General features: G+C 42.4%; 2 protein-coding genes across 2 annotated transcripts; one reads left to right on the forward strand and one right to left on the reverse strand.

Moving 5' to 3' along the window:
* Window positions 1–1,739: 1,739 nt before the first annotated feature.
* On the forward strand, window positions 1,740–20,102 carry LOC129599525 (protocadherin-like wing polarity protein stan). The gene is given in 20 exon segments (XM_055497789.1): window positions 1,740–3,184; window positions 4,061–4,226; window positions 4,309–4,440; window positions 5,125–5,381; window positions 6,523–7,595; window positions 8,103–8,426; window positions 9,198–9,443; window positions 13,504–13,738; window positions 13,861–14,059; window positions 14,164–14,464; window positions 14,704–14,832; window positions 14,914–15,455; window positions 15,457–15,649; window positions 15,652–15,769; window positions 16,249–17,795; window positions 17,914–18,136; window positions 18,220–18,388; window positions 18,460–18,772; window positions 19,028–19,547; window positions 19,651–20,102. Coding segments are annotated over 20 exon segments (8,151 nt in total). The 3' UTR covers window positions 19,670–20,102.
* On the reverse strand, window positions 19,852–22,347 carry LOC129599501 (serine/threonine-protein kinase Doa-like). The gene is made up of 5 exons (XM_055497756.1): window positions 21,591–22,347; window positions 20,947–21,355; window positions 20,675–20,781; window positions 20,441–20,593; window positions 19,852–20,373 (listed from the first exon to the last, which is right to left on the reverse strand). Exons 1-5 carry the CDS (start codon window positions 22,194–22,196, stop codon window positions 20,191–20,193), a joined length of 1,458 nt encoding a protein of 485 aa, XP_055353731.1. The 5' UTR covers window positions 22,197–22,347; the 3' UTR covers window positions 19,852–20,190.
* Window positions 22,348–22,495: the final 148 nt, after the last annotated feature.

A 22,495-nucleotide genomic window follows, 5' to 3' on the forward strand; every position in this document is an offset into this window, starting at 1 on the left:
CCTGAAATTAAAAATTATTGTCGAGACTGTCTTCACGTTATCTATTTGCACTACATTTCATCCGTACCAAAAACCACCATTCACATTGGTGCTACAAATTTAAGCAGGAATAATAGGGACATTAATATGTTAATGGACACAAAGCAACGAATTCGAAATGTCGGAAGTTATTAACAATATGTATTTGACGAGTGCTTTTAAATTGTTTCGTATCGTTGTATGCGTTATACGTAAATAGTTGAAGTATAGTCGATTGTAAGCATGTAAAGTTTCTTTGCATGGCAGCATCTGAACGATTTTAATCCCGGCAATACCCACCGCACCTATGCAATATCTATATATGGAATTGCACCGGCAATATTGCTCCAATTTCTCCTTGATTTATGACCAGAATGCACTTCCTCTCACTCGGGGAACGCATAATTTGTATACTCAATCCATTGCACGTCTGTTGTGCGGCTTTACTCTCCCCACCAAATTTTCCCTAAACTCACGGCACATATCCTCCCAGGTGAACTAAAATTAGTTCATGTTTTCTCCTGGCGCCGCTTCTGTTTAGCATTGTATACCAGAACTGCCGAAGTACAAGTACTCATGTACAAGGGCTTGTACGTAAGTACGGTATCACGGCTTGTAGGCTCATACGCTACCTGTAATACGGTTAGTATGTGTTATGCATTTTAATAATGAAAATCCCGGTGCCTAATGTAGCACGCGCTTTTGTTTGGCAGTGCATATCGGGATAGACGTAAGTACATGTACACCGTATCACTAGTGACTAGCCACTACGTAGTTAGGTATGTGCTGCAAACCGCCGTTTGATTGCAATTAAGCGGATCAGGTATGCTCCTCGCCCATAAAAATGTAATAAAATCCGAAACAGGAACCACAGACCTAACAACTAGAAATAAAACCAGCATCAAAAGCAATCAATTTACGTTTTGCGCTGGGTGATATCTACAAAAGCACTGTTATTAGGCGATGATTTATCGTTTACGTTTCGTATGGTTGACCAGCTGAGCATGGTTTCGCTTTAATATTGTGGACTATAGTACAGCAGCGTTGACCACTACTGGATCAACTCGGCCTGACCGCCCACATGCGTACGTTCCCACTTGTGCGCGTTTTCTGATTGCGGCAAATATTGTGCACGCAAACCACTAATGCAAAGTCTAGCGGGTAAATGTGGTTGTGAAGAGATACACAGTGTTTGTGGAAGTGCAAATGCTGTACGGTTAATCCAAAGGGAATGTGCTGTCTATACGTGAATACATAAGTACCGTACATATTGTACAATAGCATGCATGTACACAGGGTAGCCGTTAACGAAATTCCATCATCATCAGTGATCATCATCCCGATCCCGGCTTTGATCTGTGGCATTGCACATCCTCTAAATGCAATGCATGGAATGGGACTAACGCGGCTTTGCTTTTAATCGAGTTTTCTTATTTGGCACGTATGGAACAAGTTAGGTTGTAATAAATTCCCACAGTGCGCTCCAAACCGGATACTGGCACATATCCGCTGGTGTGGCCGAATAGGCCCGATACATGCCTGTGTGTGTTCCTTCTGGCGCTTGTCTTACGCGAGTTAGTTCGGCCTTAGCGCATCTTATTGCTCTTCATGAGCCGATGAGTGCAGTGTAACAGTTTGATCATTATCCATTCTCAAACACATTTGGCTATGATATTGTGTGATTTGGGGGATCCGACAACACTGATCATCGTCGCCGGGTTATGGATAAGACGATTCGCCGCTGGCCGCCATTTGGCCTATTGTTATCGTGGTCACTATTATTAGTATTTACACCCTGTCAGATTTATGCATATGATTTTATTTTGCCGCGAATATTTGATGAAACTCGTGATTCCCTGGAGGAATATAATGCCGACCAACTGTTTCCTATTTTGCTCAATTTTTCGCTGCTGCCCAGCGATGCGTGGTCATATAGCATACGCGAAGTATGGAATGATGCACCGCAATACACGGCCAGCAGTGCATTGTGCGAGCCATCAACCTGGCAAGAAGTATTAACATGGGAACACCGTAGCCGTTCGTTACGCCTGGATGCCGGTATACAAAGCCTGCTCTCATCATCGCGGCTAACTGTGATAATTGAAGCAAAAAGTGCTTCCTTTGTGTCACTTATACCCATCACAATCCATGGAGCATTAAAAAATTGGCATGAAAACTCATCCGTAACGGCCGATTATCCGCACATTATACAAAGTTACCAGAGCGGCCAGACCTGCTATAATCCCCTAATAGCCGGCACCGCGGCGGGAGAGATTGTCAATCTAAATCACTTATTACCGGCTTTTGTCAGGGATGCGGAAAAAACAACCATTACACTGCCATCAACAGCGTCAATACAGAACGTTCTCGTATATCCTGAGAAAAAACTCTGCTTCTTGAAGCCACTGGATAAATACAACAGTTTATATGTGAAATACAACACCGGTGGTCAGTCATTGCCAGCTGTACAAACAGTCGATATCCTATTTACCGCTAAGACCGAGCAGCATGTCATTACAAAGGAGGCCAAACATAAACAGCGTAAACACCGCCGCCCGCGTGCCTCGTCCCACCATTTCGGTTTTCCCGAGAGCTATTATACGGTGGACATTCTGGAAGAACAGCCGTCACCGGTGGATGTCATTAAGATGAATACGACGAACAATGCGCCGGCCGTCTTTCACATGGTGGCACTGATGGACTCACGGAGTCAGGCGCTGTTCACCATTGACTCACAGTCCGGGTGGGTGCGCACCCAGGCGGTGCTGGATCGCGAGACCATCAGCCAGCATCACTTCCGCATCACCGCTGTCTCTCAGCCCGACCGCCTGTCGACCGGCACGGCCACACTGCATGTGCGCGTCCGGGACGCCAACGACAACATTCCCACCTTTGAGAAGAGTGACTATGATGTAATGCTGTCGGAGAGTGCGCTTTCGGGTTCCGTGGTTGTGACCGTGCATGCCGGTGACGGTGATGAGGGCGAAAACGGTCGAGTGCTGTATTCGCTCATCAATCCAAAGGGGCCAAAAAATGATGTGTTTCACATTGATTCGCACACTGGTGTAATCACCACTCGATTGCCTCTTGATCGTGAGCACACGGAGGAGCACGTTCTTTACGTAAAGGCCGAGGATGAAGGTCGCGGGCAAAATAAGAAAAGCAGGTAATTTAATCATTCTGCGCCGCTGTCTGCACAGAAATTTTTTTGCTATTGAGTTTTGCAGTCTGTTTTTTCGAAATTACGCACTACACAACCAGTTAACCAGTTAGTGAACACGAAGAATGACAGAAAATATTGCTAAACAAATGAGTGAAAAATACTGACAGGAATAACAGGCTTTAATTACGCCTTAATTGAAATATATCTGTAACTCTGCTTGCGTTTCTACCATTTTTAAAACTTTTCCTCAGGCCAGATTTACTGAATTATATCTCTGCAAGATTAAGCCTCCTACACCTGCCGTTGCGCATCATTATTTCCACTACATTTTGGTTAAACAGGATTGTAAATCAGATAGTCAGAATAATAAATGCGCCGGCATAAGTGGTATCAAAACTTGCACCGGAAGTTTATTCATGCATACCAATCTAGGTTGAGGTTCTGTGGGCTATTCAGTCAAAATGCCGTACTGCGCCGCGCAGCTGGACCGTGTATTTATATCAGCATCTGCACGGAAGCATTTATAACAACTTAGATTTATATAAAAAGATATGCTGCATGGGCAACAAATCGAGGAAAACTCCATAACTGAAAATGTTGTTTACCGTTAATTTGTCTATTCGCACTTCAACCGAATTGCGTAAAGTGTAACATTAATTAAGCAATTAACAAGCAATGACTAGCTAATTTTTGCATGTATAAAAATGTATCAACTTTTGTTTTTATTAATATGAATCAACCTTGCATTTCAAAGTTATGTTCAAATTTCTGGAGTTTTAATTTATCGTTTTGGTTCAAAAGCATACACATTTGAAATATTTACTCAATACCACAATTATGCATAATGGATGTTAATTTATTTAATATTATGCTCTGCAGCATTGCCAAAGTCGTGGTGAAAATTTTGGATGAAAACGACAACACACCCACGATTACATCCAACACATCGTGTAACCTGGATGTGCGGGAAGATATTGATTGGAGTACAATGCCGACCATTGCGCAAGTGCACGCCGAAGACAAGGATCAGGGATTGAATGGACAAGTCCGTTTCATCCGTTCTGCTTCTGCCATGGTGCATCAGCAATTTCTTCCTTCCATTGGTTTAATCCTGAATTGCTTTTTAGGTCCGTTATTCCATTATTGGAGGCAATCCAAATGGCCAGTTTATTTTGGATGCCGTGACGGGAGATCTGAAAGTTGCGGCACAGTTGGATTACGAATCTGAGCGAAAATATCGATTGCTCATACGCACGCAGGTATGACCGGCAAACTAGTCGTACTATATGAACGAATACATATAGATATAAGCAACGTGCAGTGGCCCATATGCCGGGAATTAACCAGCCTGGCTGATTAACGGGATATGCAAATCCACTCTATGTGCATTTTCCCGCAAATTCACTTAGTGTTATGCATCTACACTTTGAGCAAAGAATTTCATAACTTGTGTCAATGGAGCTCAATACGCAGATATTTTAAAAATTTAGATGCAGTGAGTAGCAATTAATCGAGCTGTACTAGAGCAAACTACATATCTGCATAGTTCCGTAGCCGCATTTACCAAACGATGGTATAGATACACGAGTACCTTCGCAGATATCCAAAACAGAAATCAATGCGTGCTTAAAAGGTACACTTGAAATTAGAGATAAACAGCAAATTTTTATGATTTTTATTATGCTGTTAACATTTAGTAAATTTTTTTGCAGTAACAATATTAAGCAGTAAAAGACCTGTGTCGTTTGGGTCGGTGAAACGACAAACGCGAAATTCGCTTGATTTTACAACTTCGGGAATAACTGTGTCACTAGGGACACTTCTTCACTGCACAATATTGTCTCGCATTACGTAACACAATTCTCTATACGATGTTTTTCTTTTTAAAAACGGCCTGTATGTGCTTCAAGTATGGAAGCTGACATAAGGTAAATATTTTCCAGGATCTGGGCAGTCCGCCTCGAAGCAACACAACATTGTGCAATATAAACGTCATCGATATGAACGACAATGAGCCAAAGTTTTCCACTTCGCTGTACCAAACCAATATTGCTGAGGATGCTCATGTGGGATATCCGGTGGTCCAGTTACGCGCGTACGACAGCGACGAGGGACCAAAGGGGAAGATTGTTTATACTATCAAAAATCAATCAACCAGCTTGGAGATGATGCCGTTTGTAATTGATCCGGATTCTGGCTGGTAAAAAAACACACTCTGTACAACAGATTGTTCGCGCATCTTCGCCTGTTTACTCAGATATTGCCACTTGAGTGGCGTTTCTCGTCAGGCCTGCTACCAGGGCAGTGGCTACGGGAATTTGACCTAACTACCGGATACAGTGATACAATTTCCGGTGTATATATCTACGTCCTAGGCAGACGTTTTTGTATTGTCACGGCTGACACAACTTTTTTGTATAAGCTACAGCGCCTTTGCTGACCTACATAGCCCAACACCAGCAGCATCGTTTGGGTTTGCACGTGCGGCATTTAAAATACTCTACCCACCGCCCATTTTTCCATGGCGTTTTGCGGTAAACTTTCTAATTTAAAATTTAAAGTAAGAAAAAGAAGTGGAAAGTTTTATTTGGTTTCAAAACTTTATTTAAAAGGTTTAAGATTTATGAGAGTTTAATTGTTAACATACTCTTATGCGTAAGCTCGCGTGCAGGAGAAAAAGCTAATCATTTGAAGTTTTTTTCGCTTTGCTGTAATTATTACTACGAGTACCAAAAACCACAGTAGGCAAACCGAAACAGATCGAACAATTGCGAGACAAAAATAAAGCGGAAAGTTTTTCTATCTTTTCGCCTATCAAATTACTTTATTATGATGTCACATGTGAACTCAAAAATATGGGTTGCTTCTTTGTATATATAATAATATTGTGCATAGCTTATTTATTTGTGGTTTATTTGTACTTATGGTTTAAGTGAAATTTGCCGTAACCATATTTGTTTTGATTTAGTTGAAGCACAATATCAGTCTCTCCAGACACAGATTTAACACATTAGGCTGACAGTCCACACTGATTCTGAGTGGACACGGGTACAACATGTGTATTTATTGTGATGGCCTTTATATTGAAAGTAAATATGACGCTAAATTGGTAGTCTAACAATGCCGGACACCATCGATCGCCAAGGGCACATAGAGCGCCCGTAATTAGATGTTTCAGTAGGAAGCGGCGAAACTAATTATTAGGATACGCGTAGGCGCCTCGGCATGCAGCGCTGTCATCCGGCCTGATAAGACGAATCAGCCCGGGAAATCTTGTTCGTAGCGGCGTAGCGTATATGGAATTATGAATTAGTGCGTATATAATTATTCTCATTCCACAGGATTAGCACTTCGACGCGATTAGATCGCGAGCGCAAGGACAAATACGAGTTCAACGTGGAAGCCCGTGATTTGGGCCAGCCAGCGCGCTCCTCCACGGCCTCCGTGGTCATCAGCGTCCTGGACGTTAATGACAACGGGCCCATCTTCGAGCAGCGTGAGTACAATGTGTCCATTTCCGAAGGAGCGCTGCCGGGCACACAGATCGTCACTGTGCGCGCCACCGATCGGGATTTAAATGCCCGGCTGACATACCAAATCAGAGGCAACACCGATGACAATCGCTTCAGTATCATTAATCAAAACGGCCTCGGTTTGATACTATTAGCCAAACCGATCAACTACCGACGCGGCGCGCGTCTGGTGGAACTGCTCATCCAAGTGGCAGATGAGTCGGGAAAAAATGATCGGGCCAAAGTGACTGTCCACATTCTGGCCGCTAATCTCCATCGACCCACTTTCTTAAATGCTCCATTTAGAATTCAAATCCCCGAAAATATACCCACGGGGACAACGGTTATCGAGCTGAAGGCGAGCGATGATGATGTGGGTGATAATGGGCGGATAACGTACACGCTGGGACAGGACGCCGATATGGCCGATAACTTCCACCTTCATCCGGTGAGCGGTGTGCTGAGCGTGAAAAAAGCACTGGATCGTGAGCGGCACAGCACGTACACCGTGCCGGTAATCGCCACTGACCACGGAGCACCGCCGCTGTACGACACCACGGATGTTCTGGTTGAACTAATTGATGCCAACGATAACGCCCCAGTTTTTCTCCAGCCGGCCTATTTTGTGGCTGTCAAGGAGGATGTGAGTCCCCACACCAGCATCACGCAACTCTCGGCTCATGATCCTGATTTCGGGTTGAATGGCCTTGTCACATACACATTTGAAGGTGGATACAGTGCCAACGGGACTTTTTCCATCGATCCCGCGCTGGGCATCGTGCGCACCACGAGATGGCTGGATAGGGAAACGCACAACACTTACGAGTTAATCGCGTTGGCTGTTGACCGCGGACAACCCAGAGCACTATCGTCTACTGTCCAGCTCACTGTCAAAGTGCTAGGTATAACGCAATTATTCAGTTACTGTTGCAAAACTAACAGATGGAAGACCAGAAAACTGAGCAAAGGTCACCAACTAATGTCAAAAAAGCGCTGCGCATGGTAACCCAATACGCATTTATTGGCTGTAGACTTCCTTGTACTTTCGACATAATTACAACACATAAAAAGGAATATACGAATATTTTAACTGGTGTTAAAATCATACAAAATATTACATGCATATGATCACACTGTAAAAATTATTTACTGCGTTCTAAAAAATGGTTTGATGACGAATGTACACACACCAGTTATATACGGCTGTGCCTACGGCAAGTACACCGGTAAGCGGTTTTTGGACTTGGTTTATATTAATTTGGAATATTCAATAATTTTCTTTTGTTTGCTTTCAAATACAGTAATTTAGACGTTTTGTAGTTTGCAGAATGAGTAACTGCAGACGGATTTGGAAATCTGTGCATCAACACTATTCTGAAACCTGATCTCATATTGTTTGTTTTATTTAGATGTGAACGATAATGCACCGGCATTTGCGGCGGAAATACTGAATTTCTATGCGCCTGAGAATTTAACGGTGGGATCAACAATCGCGGAGATTTTGGCATCAGATCCGGATGAAGGGCAAAATTCCGTAATTGAATACGCTATCGTCTCTGGACCAGATGCCGAGAGTTTCGCTTTGGTCACGCGCCCCAACCAGCCACCCCTGCTGTCCAATCTGATTGAACTGGACGCCGAGGGGAAGAAGCAATATAAGCTGGTTATTCGGGCTTCCTCGCCGCCGCTGCAAACCGACGTGACAGTGAATATTTTCGTCACAGATATCAATGGTAAATGTTATTCCCTTATCTCTGGGCATATGACGGCCACTACTGTTCCGTCCGTCACGGTGAAAGAGTCCATACAAAAATTTGACAAATTCCGATCTGCCTTTTGGAAAAAAATTGACAACGATGAATACACTCATAGCCAATTTTTTTCTAACCATAAGACTCAACGTGGAGTGTCTAAAATATCTGACAGTCCTGACAATCAAAAATTCTTATTCCCTTTGCTCACGGTAATACGAAATTACAGTCTCTGTTAAAAAATAATTAGCAAAAATATTACAAGTGAATTTCTCAATACATAATTGAATTTAAGAGCTATCGCTACTGTACAACATTTTGGAAATTTTTGGCTAAAGCGGCTCACATGAGTATGTAGTGACAATTAAGTGATTTGAACGACGTGATATTCATACAATTTCCCTATACTTCTATTGTTGCAAACGACAATTTATGATGATAAAAAATTGCTCCTGTGTTTATACATACTTTGTTCGTGATAGAGATACTGCATTCGCTTACTAATATGTGTCAAAAAAACCTATTAGTTTGAAAACTGATGCGAGAGGATTTTGAATAACTTTTATTGAACTCATTTAAAGACCGGCATTCCGTAATTAACACTTCTATAGGAGAGTGAAAGTTTGAGTAAATATTTACCCTCTAATATTTACACCGTAATAATATTTGTACCCTATAATATGTATTTGCAGCCAGTTATATTAAAAATTTGTACCGTATAATATTTACAACCTGATTGATTTGATATTTCAGATAATGCACCGGTCTTAAAAGATTTCCATATAATTCTGAACAACTATCCACGACATTTCCCACATGGCATAATTGGTCGTGTACCATGTTTTGATCGGGATGCCACAGCCAAGCTAGAGTATAAGATTATGACCGGAAATAAGCAGAGCTTGTTGTCGATCAATCCGACCAATGGTGACATCCAACTAAGTGCCAGTCTCAATTCGGACATTGCATATTCTGCCAAGTTCACAATTCAAGTATCAGGTAAACACTTTATTCGCTCAGCATACGCACACCGAGATACGATAGAAGGTCAAACCGTAAAAACCCATAATTTCCTGATTAATTCGGCTATTTATCACTGGTGTCATCAGCTCATTATAATCGCGTCCCATTGGGAAATTGAAAAAGAATCCATCGTGGGTGCTAATCTAAAGATGAATCATCCACATACAATCCACTTAAATGTCACTGGTCAAGCTGTATAGTAGTATGATGTATTTGCGAATTGCCATGTATATACAGGAAAATCACGACCAGCGAATAAGTCCATCATCGTAATTTATAGCCGCAACATGCAGTTTTATAGTCCATATTTTGTGATTATCTGCCAAATGCGTTTGACATCCAAGCATCGAATTTTTAACTGTACTTTAAAATTTTATGTTTTCAAAAATAAAACCCAGTGCTTCCGGCTTCGTGGTATGAACAGCCTGCATTCAGTATTAACTGCTTTATAGTAGTGCAATTTTGTAACAAAAGTTAGTTAACCCTTTCTGCCGTCAGCAAATTTTAATTAATAAATGGTTGGCTTTATTATATAGTATCTGTAGTAAGGCGAAGTACCATACTGGGAAAATAAGCCGTTTGAAAACAAAGTTAGCGCTGAATTACTAATCGCGAATCTTGGGGAGCAATCGATTAGCTTTTCAGATTTATTTAAAAGTCGCCTCTTAAAGAGTTCAGTCCAGTAAGCTGATTCACTGGTGCTGCGCAGTATAAAGCTGTGGTTTAAGTGTTGTGACGGATTATTTCTGGCTTTAAATTCTGGATAACATTAAAGGGAAAACGAGTCGATAATTGGCAGTGTGTGTCCAGTGGATAGAATGCCGCTGAGCGTGCCAGCCCAAGATATATGGTCTGCCGCGAAAATTGAGAGTGACCGAGTGTTTGATTGACAAACTGACCCCTGTTGGCCGGCAGTGTGCAGTATAACCCTTTTCTATGGTATAACTGCCGCTCAGTCAAACACGATCCAGACAGTTTATTCACATCCTGCAACCGACTAAAGCTCGAATTAATTCTCCCGTTTTGTCAATATCATGTATCCGGCTTGTCCTGTTTTGATACTGATTATATACCAGCTTGCTTAACGATTCTTACCTTCAGGACCTGTTTTGATTGTAGCTTTCGATCCTTGTTTCCCTATCCGCTTGCGCGGCATGCCATTACTTGCGATAATTATAAAACCCTACTTTCAGGCACCAGTAAAATAGTGCTGTACAGTATAAGGAAAGCGTGCAAATATGGCAGCCTAGTATCTTTAAGGATAAACAGACAAAACTTTATAAATAATTAATTTGCTCATTTTAAAAAAATAGATTATTCCAGGCTGAATACACAGTCTGTTTGTAGAATGCCTTTCTTCGCTATTTTTTAAAATTTGATTTGATTTGACGAAGTTCGCTCTTCTATATGCAACGGTATAAGAATTTTGCAGTTGTCATTCCTTCGGGTTAAGCGGTTTGTTTTTCTAATACTGGCATTCAAAAGGGTCACCAAAGGCATGCTTTGAATCTAATGTGACTATTATTGGTTTTTGATCTGATTAGCTCTCAATGAAGTGCTTATCTGGTGTTTAGAGGAATGGCTATTCGTACACTGATGATCCATTATCGATCCCGCAGCATCTTTGCTTGGTTTTCACCGAGCCAATCTTACAGTCGGTGACCATTTATTATGGAACACTTTAGTGTGGTCATTTCGTGGTGCTACTACACGTAAACAACTATAACAACCCTCCAAATCCACTGTATCTGTGTTTTAATACATGTTCACATTCGTTCATCGCCTACCCTTCTAACTGAATTTTTATTATCAATCATTATTATTTTTATTATCAATACGTCTTCGTGCAACACTTTAAAGTACTGTAGTTTGCCTACTCGCAGCTATGGGAAACAATACAGCTACTGTGCCGAGACTGCTGCTGACTATGAACTTTTGTGATAATATTGTTTGTTTAGCCACCAATATGCAGCGTTTCGTCGAGGCATTACTAATTTATCGGTGAATAGCATTTATAAAGCAGCGTATAAATCATAACTGGGTTATAAGCTCATACAAGAATTAAGTAGGCATTTTTCGTTATCGTGCGCCTTCCTGAGAGATCACTGCCGCGAACTCTGCAGCATACCAAGAACATCAGCGATAAGGACCTTTGCTCCTTATAAGCCGCTTCCATCTGATGTTCCCTTTCGGAATCAGTCCAGTAACACGTACTTGTTGTTCGCTTTTATTACCCTTCTCAAACAAAGAGCTAGACACTTGACATGTCTTCGAGCACTGGTTCACAATCAGGACTTTCTGATTTACAAATGCGCAATGTAGCCTACAACAAGACTATAGTGTCCTCAGATACTAGTAACATGTTGTTAATTACCACTTCACCGGACGAGCATGCAACTTTTAAGGTGTGATAAATAGCAAACCCAATAATTCTGAATTTTATTTCCAGAGATAACTAACAATAAATTGGTAAAGTACAATGCTTCTGGTGTGGCTATATAAACTAGATATGGATTTTAGCTTTAGGCTAACGGTTTATGTTATGCGACCGTAATGGACATAATGCCGGACTGCAACGTATCCGGTAGTATCCATGGACGGAAACGGATATTGTCAACATGCGCTATCAGCACCATCATGCAAAGCAAAAATGTCCGTCCTCGTTAACATAAATTGGGTGAAATCCTAGACAAACTGATTGATTCAGCATTCTATCAGAAAAGGCACTAGCAAATTGACACTCCATATGTTTTATTTTGTACAACAACTTATTCCATCAATCTGAAAGTGCAACCATAAATCTTTTAGAGCAATAGCAACATATTTAACTGACCAAAGTAAAGCGCCGAGGCATAAAGTATTTGAAATGTATTCGGTCACATTAAACTTCTAGTATCGTTCTTTTAATTAAGTGCAATATCAGTTTTAAAGCGGAAAAGACAAACGCAGCTCTTTTTGTGACGGGTGTTTTTGTTATTCTCTCACGTGTGATAGTGACTCTGCATCACGACACTATAAGAGTCTGACAACCCGAATCTGATGCCGCCAGTATCGGCAATCCATAGCACATAAGAAATTCTTGCTGGACACACAGATCTCATTACTTCCGACTGGCAGCATGATGGTAACGCTGTAGATCTGTCCACTGCCCATAGAGCTGTGTGCATAACGGCCAGATGTAATGAATGCTAATACATTTAGCTGGACAGATGTCGAACTGGGATTGTCTGATGTGAATAAAATATATTTCCGGCGTCCTAAGAATAATCAGATCACATACATACAAACGCGGAAATCGCTGAGCTAATGCTGTAAAGTATTCCCAGGCTGTATCAAAAAGGTCAAGCAATGAAGCGAATAACATAGGGGAAATGTTGATGTACTTCATGCTGCGCTGGCCGATGTAATTTATCGCTCCACTGGAAATAATGTCAAATTAACTTACTATATATCCCCCACCAATGATCCCTGTAATACAATGTTGCCCGTTACCTCCACGCACATCTAAGTATACATATACCCACCAACTCTGTAGTTTGTACTGTAACCTCCGTCCTTTTTGACAACTTGTTCTGTTTCAGAAGCAATATAATACAGTAGTTGAATAAAAAAAATTTTATTGTTAAATCTAAATATAGTGCGTTTGGCACTAAGAAAAATTTTATTTTTAATAACCGTTACGCTTACATTGTTGTTTAGGGTTTGGTTTAAAAGCAGTTGTTGCTGCATGCGTCAGTAAAAATAAATTTACAACTTTTGCAATGTTGCCACTGTATACAAAAAAGCACAATTTTTTTAAAAATGCAGGATTACTGGTAAAAATCTACGCAATCATCAGCTTTATTGTCGCATAAAGTTGACCTTTTCAGTTGCATTCACTCGCATCTGGTGTATACTTGATCGCTTTTTTATTATTGCTCCCTGTTTTGCTATAAGAGTAAAGTAGGTTAAGTACTACTGCAAGGAATATACCGGATTACCGTATACAGTATGCAAAGGACAGCAGAGAAGGGGCATAAAAGTTTTTATTATTTAGGGTCGCAGTGCGAGATCGATTTGAGAAAAACTGAATGTTCGGAGGGTCTCTGTCGAAATCCATCGGTGTGTGCAACAAGTTCTTTAAGCGCCGCTGTCCAATGCGTTGGTTGTCCTGACAAATCCCACCATACCGATTTATGCGAACTGACCACGCGGTCGTTCGCATCCGCTCAAAAATCATACATAGTATTCCCTGGAGTAAAATCCCGAAATCGGTTTTCAGTTTCTCTCAGGTAATTCTCATTTTCTGTAAATATGCACATGTATTGCACTGCTAGACTAATGCGCAAAACTGGTGTCTGGTGATATTAAATTGACTATGAAATGTTAGAAATTAAACCAGTTTTCTGTGCAGATTTGCAACGACAAGCCAAATGGGTCTACTGATGTATAACGGTCGCTATACCGACAATACCGACTACTTTGCATTGGAAATTCATAATGGCACTATTCGGTTTTCGTTTTCCCTGGGAAACGAACGACAAACCTCCAGTGTTGCGGTTTTTGTTGCTGATGGAGAATGGCATGACGTGGAAATAAACTTTTTTAATAAGGTGCGAACAAACAATCTGAACTTTTAATCCGATTTTATTAAGGTTCATAAGTGATGACTAGACTATAGTTTTAAGTACTGTATATCAGAGTTTCGTTTGTGTAGTCAGCCAAGGTCAAAGCCGACGGATGTGACGAAATGCTCGCATTTAAATACGGGAATGTACTGGATTATCATTGTGCCAGCACCACGACCCAAATTCTCGACCCACATTGCAATAATCCCGGGGCCTTATGTAACCGCTTCATGGACTTGACCGGACCGCTGTATGTGGGTGGTTTGTCTGACGAGGTCATCGATACTCGGGTACCTTGGCGCCACTTCGATGGATGCATACATGATCTACGTATCGACGAAAAACGAATGGATTTTAATGATTTCCTATTAGAACATGCCACTAGCATAGGTTTGTTTGCTTTAATAAAAGAACAATCAATTTAATGCACCATGGATCCCGATAATACAAAGATCCATTAGACATTTACATATCAAGACTGCTTGCTAACTGGCACAGTTACTGTCATTTAGATAGGTAGATGATAGATCCAGCACTTGTTAAAAAGCGAATAATTATTATTGTGATTAACATAGAAATGAAAAAGATTCCCTCTACTCTGGCATTAGTAAGGCTGATTTCTGCTGCAGGATGCCGACCGAAATCCAGCGGATGTGACGGTTCTCCATGCCGGAATGGTGGAACGTGCAGGAATACATGGAACGGATACAAATGCCAGTGTGCGCCTGGGTTCAGCGGCAATGACTGTAGTAAAATCGGTAATTTGGCGACATTCTGCGACATATTGTAGCTTTTCTTCGCACAATCGTTGCGCGCTCTAATGCTTATTTTTCCTGAAGATACGAACGATTCTTACCATTTCGACGGGAAAGGCTATTTGATATTCCATCCTCCCCTCAACAATGACACACAACTGGGTATCCACCTGCAATTCCGCACCGACAAAGACAGCGGAACCCTGCTCATCGTAAAGATCAGCGAAGCAGTATTGTATTCCCTGGAAATACTGCGCAAGGGTCTGGTTCTGCGGGGCAGTGTGACGGAGCGTCACGAAAGTGCCCTGCTCATTGCCGATGGTCAATGGCACAGTCTGCGTTTATTTATGGAACATCATAATCTTTTTGTGGAGATTGACGGAAAAAACGAATTCCAGTCGAAACTACCAGCTTCTCACAATCTCGCCACGACTATCCTATTGGGAGGTCACAAAGATCTGAAAAACAACGGGTTTTCCGGTTGCATACAGAATATTAATTTTTCCGGAAAACGGATTCTTCCCACCCATCGATCAAGTGTGCGTAATGGTTGCGGTTTCGAAGAGCGCTGTGACAGCGTTGTCTGTCCCCATGAAAATTCCGAATGTGAGGAAACTATAAATGGTCCCAAAATGTGAGTGTAATGCGGGGTATATTGGTAAAGAATGCCGCGATATTTGTTCGTTGGATCCGTGCGTCAATGGGATCTGCATCCATTCCGACGAAGATGTGCATGGATACCGGTGCCGGTGTTTTGCCAATTATACAGGTCGCTACTGTGAAGAAAAAGTGGCAGAAAGTTGTCCGGCCGCCTGGTGGGGTTTCCAGTTTGTGGTCCTTGTAATTGCGACACGTCCAAGGGGTTGGATCCGCGATGCGACAAACAGACCGGAGCTTGTGTGTGCAAAGAAAATTATTATAAGCCACTTGGCTCAGACAGGTAAACTTCTGAGCGCAGAATTGCGCAACGCAGCTAAACTTGTTTATAAAAAGTACGAGTATATCTTGAATTACCGCATATCATATACATCGATGTACTTACAGAAAGAACAGAAAGAACAAGTGGTAATCAAATTGTAAGCCTGAGTACTTGCAAAAAACTCTCGACATATCTGACTCAAAATCTAAATATAAAATATATAAAAGAGATAAATACAGATGTAGAATAGAATATCAACTTATGTAAATTGTATGTAAAATAACTTTGCCAGAATTATGTATTTTTAAGGCGGAGTATAAATTGTTGTTAAGTACGTTTTTGCTGTGATGTGACTGTATAGTCTGTAGGTGACCTTTGATGGTACGTACTGTTTTTTCGTATTGTTACGCGACTTGAGTTACACCTTAAAATTAATAAGTTATTTCCCCTTTTTAAAAATGTATCGAATCAATTTACGATAAATTAATGTTTTTTTGCAGCTGCAAAGAATGTAATTGTTATTCTCGTGGCTCATTGACCAACGACTGCGACAGTTCCGGGCAATGCCACTGCCAGAACGGCGTAATTGGGCTGAAATGCGATACCTGTTCCAGTCCGTATGCGGAAGTGACATCCGACGGTTGTGTAGCGGTGTACGGAGCGTGTCCTCAATCTTTCGCCGAGGGTATCTGGTGGGACCGTACACCCTACGGATCTCTTGCCCTGGATCAGTGCCCTCGAAATGCACTGGGCACGGCTACCCGGATATGCGACGCCTCCAGTAAGGCATGGCTAGACCCCATTCTGATGAACTGCACCGGTTTGGCCTTTGACATACCGGCCCAGCTTCTGGACGAAGTTCGTAGCAACATGATGAACCTTAACACGTTTATGGTAGTGCGAATTGTGGGCGAATTGCGCACGGCACTGAACACTACGCCGCCGGAAGATCTTTTTCCCAACGATATGAAAATTGCCGGTGACCTTTTGCGTATCGTCTTGGAATATGAGGGCCGGCAGTACGGCATGAACCTGACGCATCGTTTGGATAAGAACTATTTGTCGGAGTTGCTCGAAAGTGTCAGTCTCGTGCTGACGCAACGGAACGGGAAGGTCAACGTCAATGAGACCAGTGCGTTGCTCCACTTATTCCACGCTTACGCTAAGACCGTCGCCAAATTCCACAAGGAGACCTATGCTGACCCATTTGAGATTGTCACCAAATACATGAAAATTGGCATCCTGACCGGATTAATGCAGGATGACAGTATGATGGTGCAATTTCCGGCTGCGATCCACGGTTACCCAATAACCACACAGGCAAAAACCAGTGTGACAACAGATGATACAATATACTATGTTGAGTATTCCGATGTTCCGGAGATCTTATCTAGCAACCAGAAAACGAGGCATCAACAGAATACCAAGACATGGCTACCGGTTTCGAAAGGGTTCACTTTCGGTGAAATTGTGGAAAAAGATGCGGTAATCGCTACGCCAGCACTGTACCAGTTTGCCGTGGTCAAACGGCGTTATATGGGACCAATGCAGTGTATGCACTGGGATTTCGTGCATTTGAGATGGTCATCGGATGGCTGCTCCACCGGGCCGGCCAATGCCACACATATTCATTGCTCATGCTTATCAGAATTGCTCGTGGCCGTGATGACCGAGAGCAATATGTTGACCAATCCTTTCCGTCGGGATCTGACAGTCTTTCTTTTTAATATCATCGTTTTCATCTTTGCTATTGTCCTGAATTTTCTGGCGCTCATGCTGCTATGCGCGACTCGATCACATTCAGATCTGATTGGAATTTTCCAGAATATCATCTTCGTAACCATTGCGACGGATGTGGTTTTTATCATGGCGGCAGATATTGTTTGGGGCGTCTTTTTATGCAAAATTGTGGCGGTGTTATTGCATTACTTTTTCTTGTCAAAAATGTTCTGGTGCTTTACTTATGCCATCCATGTCTATCGAATTATTCCCAAGGATATCCAACAACAGAAAGGACTAATTCGCCTATACTGCATTTTGGGTTATGGTAAGTTCAAACTAAAACTGCGCTGTAGCAGCATTTAATTCCTTACCGGTTAGTTTAATTGCACTGGTACAGTATATGAATTGTTCGATACCGAAGGCTGAATAAATATTCAAATTAGCTGTTCCGGCGGCCATTCTGGGATTTTCTGTGGGATTTCGCCCGGATTGCTACGGAGCCGACAACTTCTGCTGGATCACATCGGATTACCATCTGTTACTAACGTTGGCTGTTCCCGCCATGGCTTGCGGTGTGATGACCTTATGTCTACTGACAGCATGTCAGTGTCGGATGTTTATGAAAAAGAACAGTGCATCTCCAGTGCAAAACCAAAAGGAAATTCGGTAACGAACTTGATTTTCAGCCGTCGCGTTGGTACACTATATAAGTTGAATATTTATAATAAGCGTATGTTATTCCTTTGTAGACGGAATTTGTGCGTCGGCGCAGCATTGTGTGTCATATTCACAACGGTTCTGGTCGTCATTACGGTCGCCGTGATTATCTACCACCCATTATTAGGATACCTTTTTCCGTTACTAGTCCTAGGAGAGAGTGTATTCATCATTGGATATTTGTGCTTCAAAACATCCGAGGTAAGCCTGACCTTTACGGCGGTGTCGCTTTCCTTACACCGCTTAAGATACTAACTAACTATGTCTTTAAGGTTGCTGCACTTGTCGATGAGAAGTTCGTGTGGTTTATGCGCCGCAACTTGGATTCCTTGACATCCAAAGGGAAACTCAGCAGTAAAATGAATAATGTTGTGTGCGAGACATACCGCAATCCGGGCATTACGATAAGCGATTCCACAACGTATCACCGCACGCCGCGCCCCGACAAGGACATCTCCTGCACTTTCGATCCCACATTGCCAAGTGGATCAAATTCTACGCTGGGGCATAGCAATCAAACATTATTACATGGAGAATGTCCCAGTGACAATAATCAGCTACAAAAATATACCGGCTCCCAGAAAGGTAAGGAAAACGTTGACACATAGTGCTGTGCGTCGAACAAGGTTATCACGTGCGTACTCGAGCCGAACGAAGGAGCCGTCTGCCTTTTCACCTTTGTGCAGAGGCATTAATACTGTAAAAATAAAGGAAACGACATAAATGTGTGATTTCATCCAAGCAACGGTTACACCTTTTGATTACTGGGTTTCCAGTGTAGCTTGAAGAAAAACCACGAAATTACCTGAATAAAAAAATGTAACTTTATGGGTTGTACAGGAAGCGATGGAACAAACGAGGAAACCGTATCAGTACACAGCAGTACCACGAGTTATCCTCCGGAAAAATCTCCCCATATTGGCCTGCATCTGGCAAGCAAAGATATCGACGAGTCCTACACGGCCTTCCGTGACGGACATGCCGCGATGCCCAACTTCTACCGTCCTCACAGTAGCGCTACGACCTTTGGCGTACCGCCGCCGCCCTCCCCGTGGGGCAGTCTGCCGCAGGCAGGTCGGACCGTTCAGAAGAGTCCAACGTGTTTTTCTAATCCTGTTAATGATCTGCAAGTGACCAAACCCTTTTCTACATTTGCCACTTTTCGCCCGTCATCCAAAAACGGTGCACACTGTGCTGATGCTCTGCATAACGGGAAAACTGTGGCACGGGCCGATCTGGATGATACCGGTAGTATAAAGAGTGAGACGACGCCAATTCCGCCACCGGAACCGTTTCGTACAGCTAACAATGGATCACTACTGCGAAGGAAGACAAATTTACCTGACGTAATCAGTTGCGAGTAGGTGGTCATTTTGCAATTAAGAAACGGTTGCGTGCGTTTCAATCATTTCGAATTATTTTAGCGCAGTTGAGAAAGTTTATCTGATCAAATTTTCTTACAGGAGCGGAACTGCGGTATAGTCATTGTCCTTGTGATGCAAATCTTAAGTATACTCCGAATTCAAGTAATGGACCTTTGCCACTGACCACTGCCTCTTTTTAACGATATGTTGAACGATTTTCTAATTTTGTTTATGCGGTTGTAGATACTTATCTTGGTGTAAACTGTAAAGTTTAAAATTAAAAATCACTGCAACTTTTTAGCGTGACTGCTGTTTTGTTACCGGTAACTTTTACGAAAACGGCGATATACAGTACACAAACCAAGGAAAACAAAAGATCTATTACCTATCTTAAGTCGCACACTTGCGTACCCACCCATCTAAATACACAGCACAAAATTATCTAATACCGTTAACATTAAAGGAGAAAAATAATAATGTCTATCTAAAAACGAGTTCAAAACAAAACTAAATCATGTCTAAGACAAATAAAATCACGTAATAACATCTATTACTACACACCCATGTTACAACTACTAAAACAAATTTCTGCAATCTTCGTAGTCCGACGGCCATTTTTTAACGACGTTATCCCAAACGTTATTTTCTGCCTCTTTGCAACTTCTCACGCATATGAAGCTTTTGGACCGGTCTCAGCGCACTGAAATACTTGTGATCCAGGGCCTGTTGTAAAGTGATGCGCTCGTCCTGTTCAAATCGCAACATGTTCGACAAGAGATCGAAAAACTGCACCGTATCCAAATTTTGATCACGCATGCAATCCTGTCAAAAGGTCAGCACATGTGTTCAAAGTCTAGGCATTTTGAGAGTTACTATAGTATGCGCTCACCGCCAGCGGTTTACAGTAACGTCGATGCTCTTGCCACTCTGAACACCGCTTATCGTAGCTAAGGCGGCCATTTTTTGCGTACACGGTTTTCTTCTCTCCTCGACGATACATGTCACCCGGAATTTTTCCCAACACTCTCTCCATCATTGCCAACTGTATCGAAGAAAGCATGATCATATTGATGACTTCTGATGGAACTGCTGAGCAAAAGTAAAAGCAAAAGGCATTCTTTACCTGAACTCGAGTGTTCCGTGCTCTTTCGAACATGGACGTTCCAGTGTACAGCTCGAATAAAATCATGCCCACGCTCCACACGTCAATCGGATACGACCATCCCAATTCTGGGAAAAATTATGACCAAGTATAAAGAAAACATCACAATCAGAATGCAGATACAACAAAATATGCAATCAATGTAACTAAAAAAATAAATTAAAAAAATATGGAATACAGAGATGCAGTGATTTCTAACAAGTAAGTACAGTATCATATCCGCAGACACATACGCAAGGTTATTTCCGGCGCGCGATACTGCCGTGTGGTCACAGAAGTGCCGTGGTATTCGTGCTCGAAAATTGCCGAACCGAAGTCGATGATGCGGATATCGGTGCTTTCCAGTGACTTCAACGACTGGACTTTCTCACCACGAAAAATTTCCCGCGGCTCAACAGCCAACACCACATTATCGGTCTTCAGGTCGGTATGAATTATGTTATTCACGTGCAAGAAGTTGACGGCATAACACAGCTGATAGGCCACGATGCGCAGCTGATCGAAAGGAAATGGCTGATAATCGTTGGACTGCAGGAAGGTGTACAAGCTGCATCCCAGCTTCTCCATCACCATACACGGATGCCCATGGTAGGTGAAACTGTCGAACATGCGCACAAACAGATGTCGCGCTTCCGGATCCAACTAAAAATAAGGGTTTGTTAAGTATAGATGCTCGTACTATTATAAAACGGAGAGCATACAGATAAATAAATTTTGCAGCAGCCACGGGTTACCCAATAAAATTCTGGAAAAGTAAACAAAACAGATCTCCAATGGTACAATGCTACTTTGAATGAGTCATTTAAAGTCGCATTGTACCATTGGAGATGCACAGTCAGTGGATGCACAGTGGATTAGTCTAGTCTGTTTAATTCACCTTTAAAAGCTCTTTTAGCACGTTAATTTCGTATTCGGCATCCTGTTGGGCATCGTCCGTACACTGTGTAATTTTCAAAGCCAGCTGTTTCTCCTTCATCGTCGCGCTTTTCATGTCCCTGACGCAGTACACACGCCCAAATGTTCCTTTGCCCAGAATTTTCAGCACATGGTAGCGCTTTTTCAGAACATCGTTGGGTGAAATAACCAGATGGCTATCTCGATTGACTGCAAGGCGATGTGGCGACAAATAGTGGTGTGTCGGTTTACATCCCACTGTGTAGTCGGAATGATATGGATTGCTGCTGCACGTGGTGCAGGAAGCGGCGCTGGTCTTGGACACCTCATACGCAACAGGTAGGTAGCAGTTTCCGCAGGGACAGTCGGCTGTCTGCTGGGACGAGTCAGTCAGTCGGGATTTGTTTCCCTGAACAGGACGTGTTTTGGCAGGCGCTGAACTGATGATATCGGATGAGAGTGTATGGCGAGGTTTCTTGTTCTTTTTCGCATCGCTGCCACCGCTGATAGTAGAGGTGGCGCTTGGAAATAGGTTCTGATCAGCGTACGAAGCAGGAGATGCCTCGCGAGTGCGCTTACCCGGCGGCATGATGGAGGATCCAGAAATGCAAAAAAATTATTACTAAAAACACTTTCAAAAAAGCAAAAGAAAGTGCCGTTTCAAATGTGGGACATGGTGTGGAAGAAGAAATCAAAGTGAACAAAATACGAAAAGGAAGAATGGAAGAACTGGAAGAGAGAATTTTATTTTTCTGTGACTTTTATGGGCAGCAATCCATCGCACCTGTGACCTGACCGGTGGATATCCGGTCGACCGGTCGGCTCTGAACCGGGTCACGTTCCCGACGATACGCTCAACGTTGCAACTTGCAGTGTTACGCCTCGTCG

The sequence above is a fragment of the Paramacrobiotus metropolitanus genome, unplaced genomic scaffold (assembly GCF_019649055.1).
Source record: "Paramacrobiotus metropolitanus isolate TYO unplaced genomic scaffold, Prichtersi_v1.0 Parri_scaffold0000147, whole genome shotgun sequence".
Classification (NCBI taxonomy): Eukaryota; Metazoa; Tardigrada; class Eutardigrada; order Parachela; family Macrobiotidae; genus Paramacrobiotus; species Paramacrobiotus metropolitanus.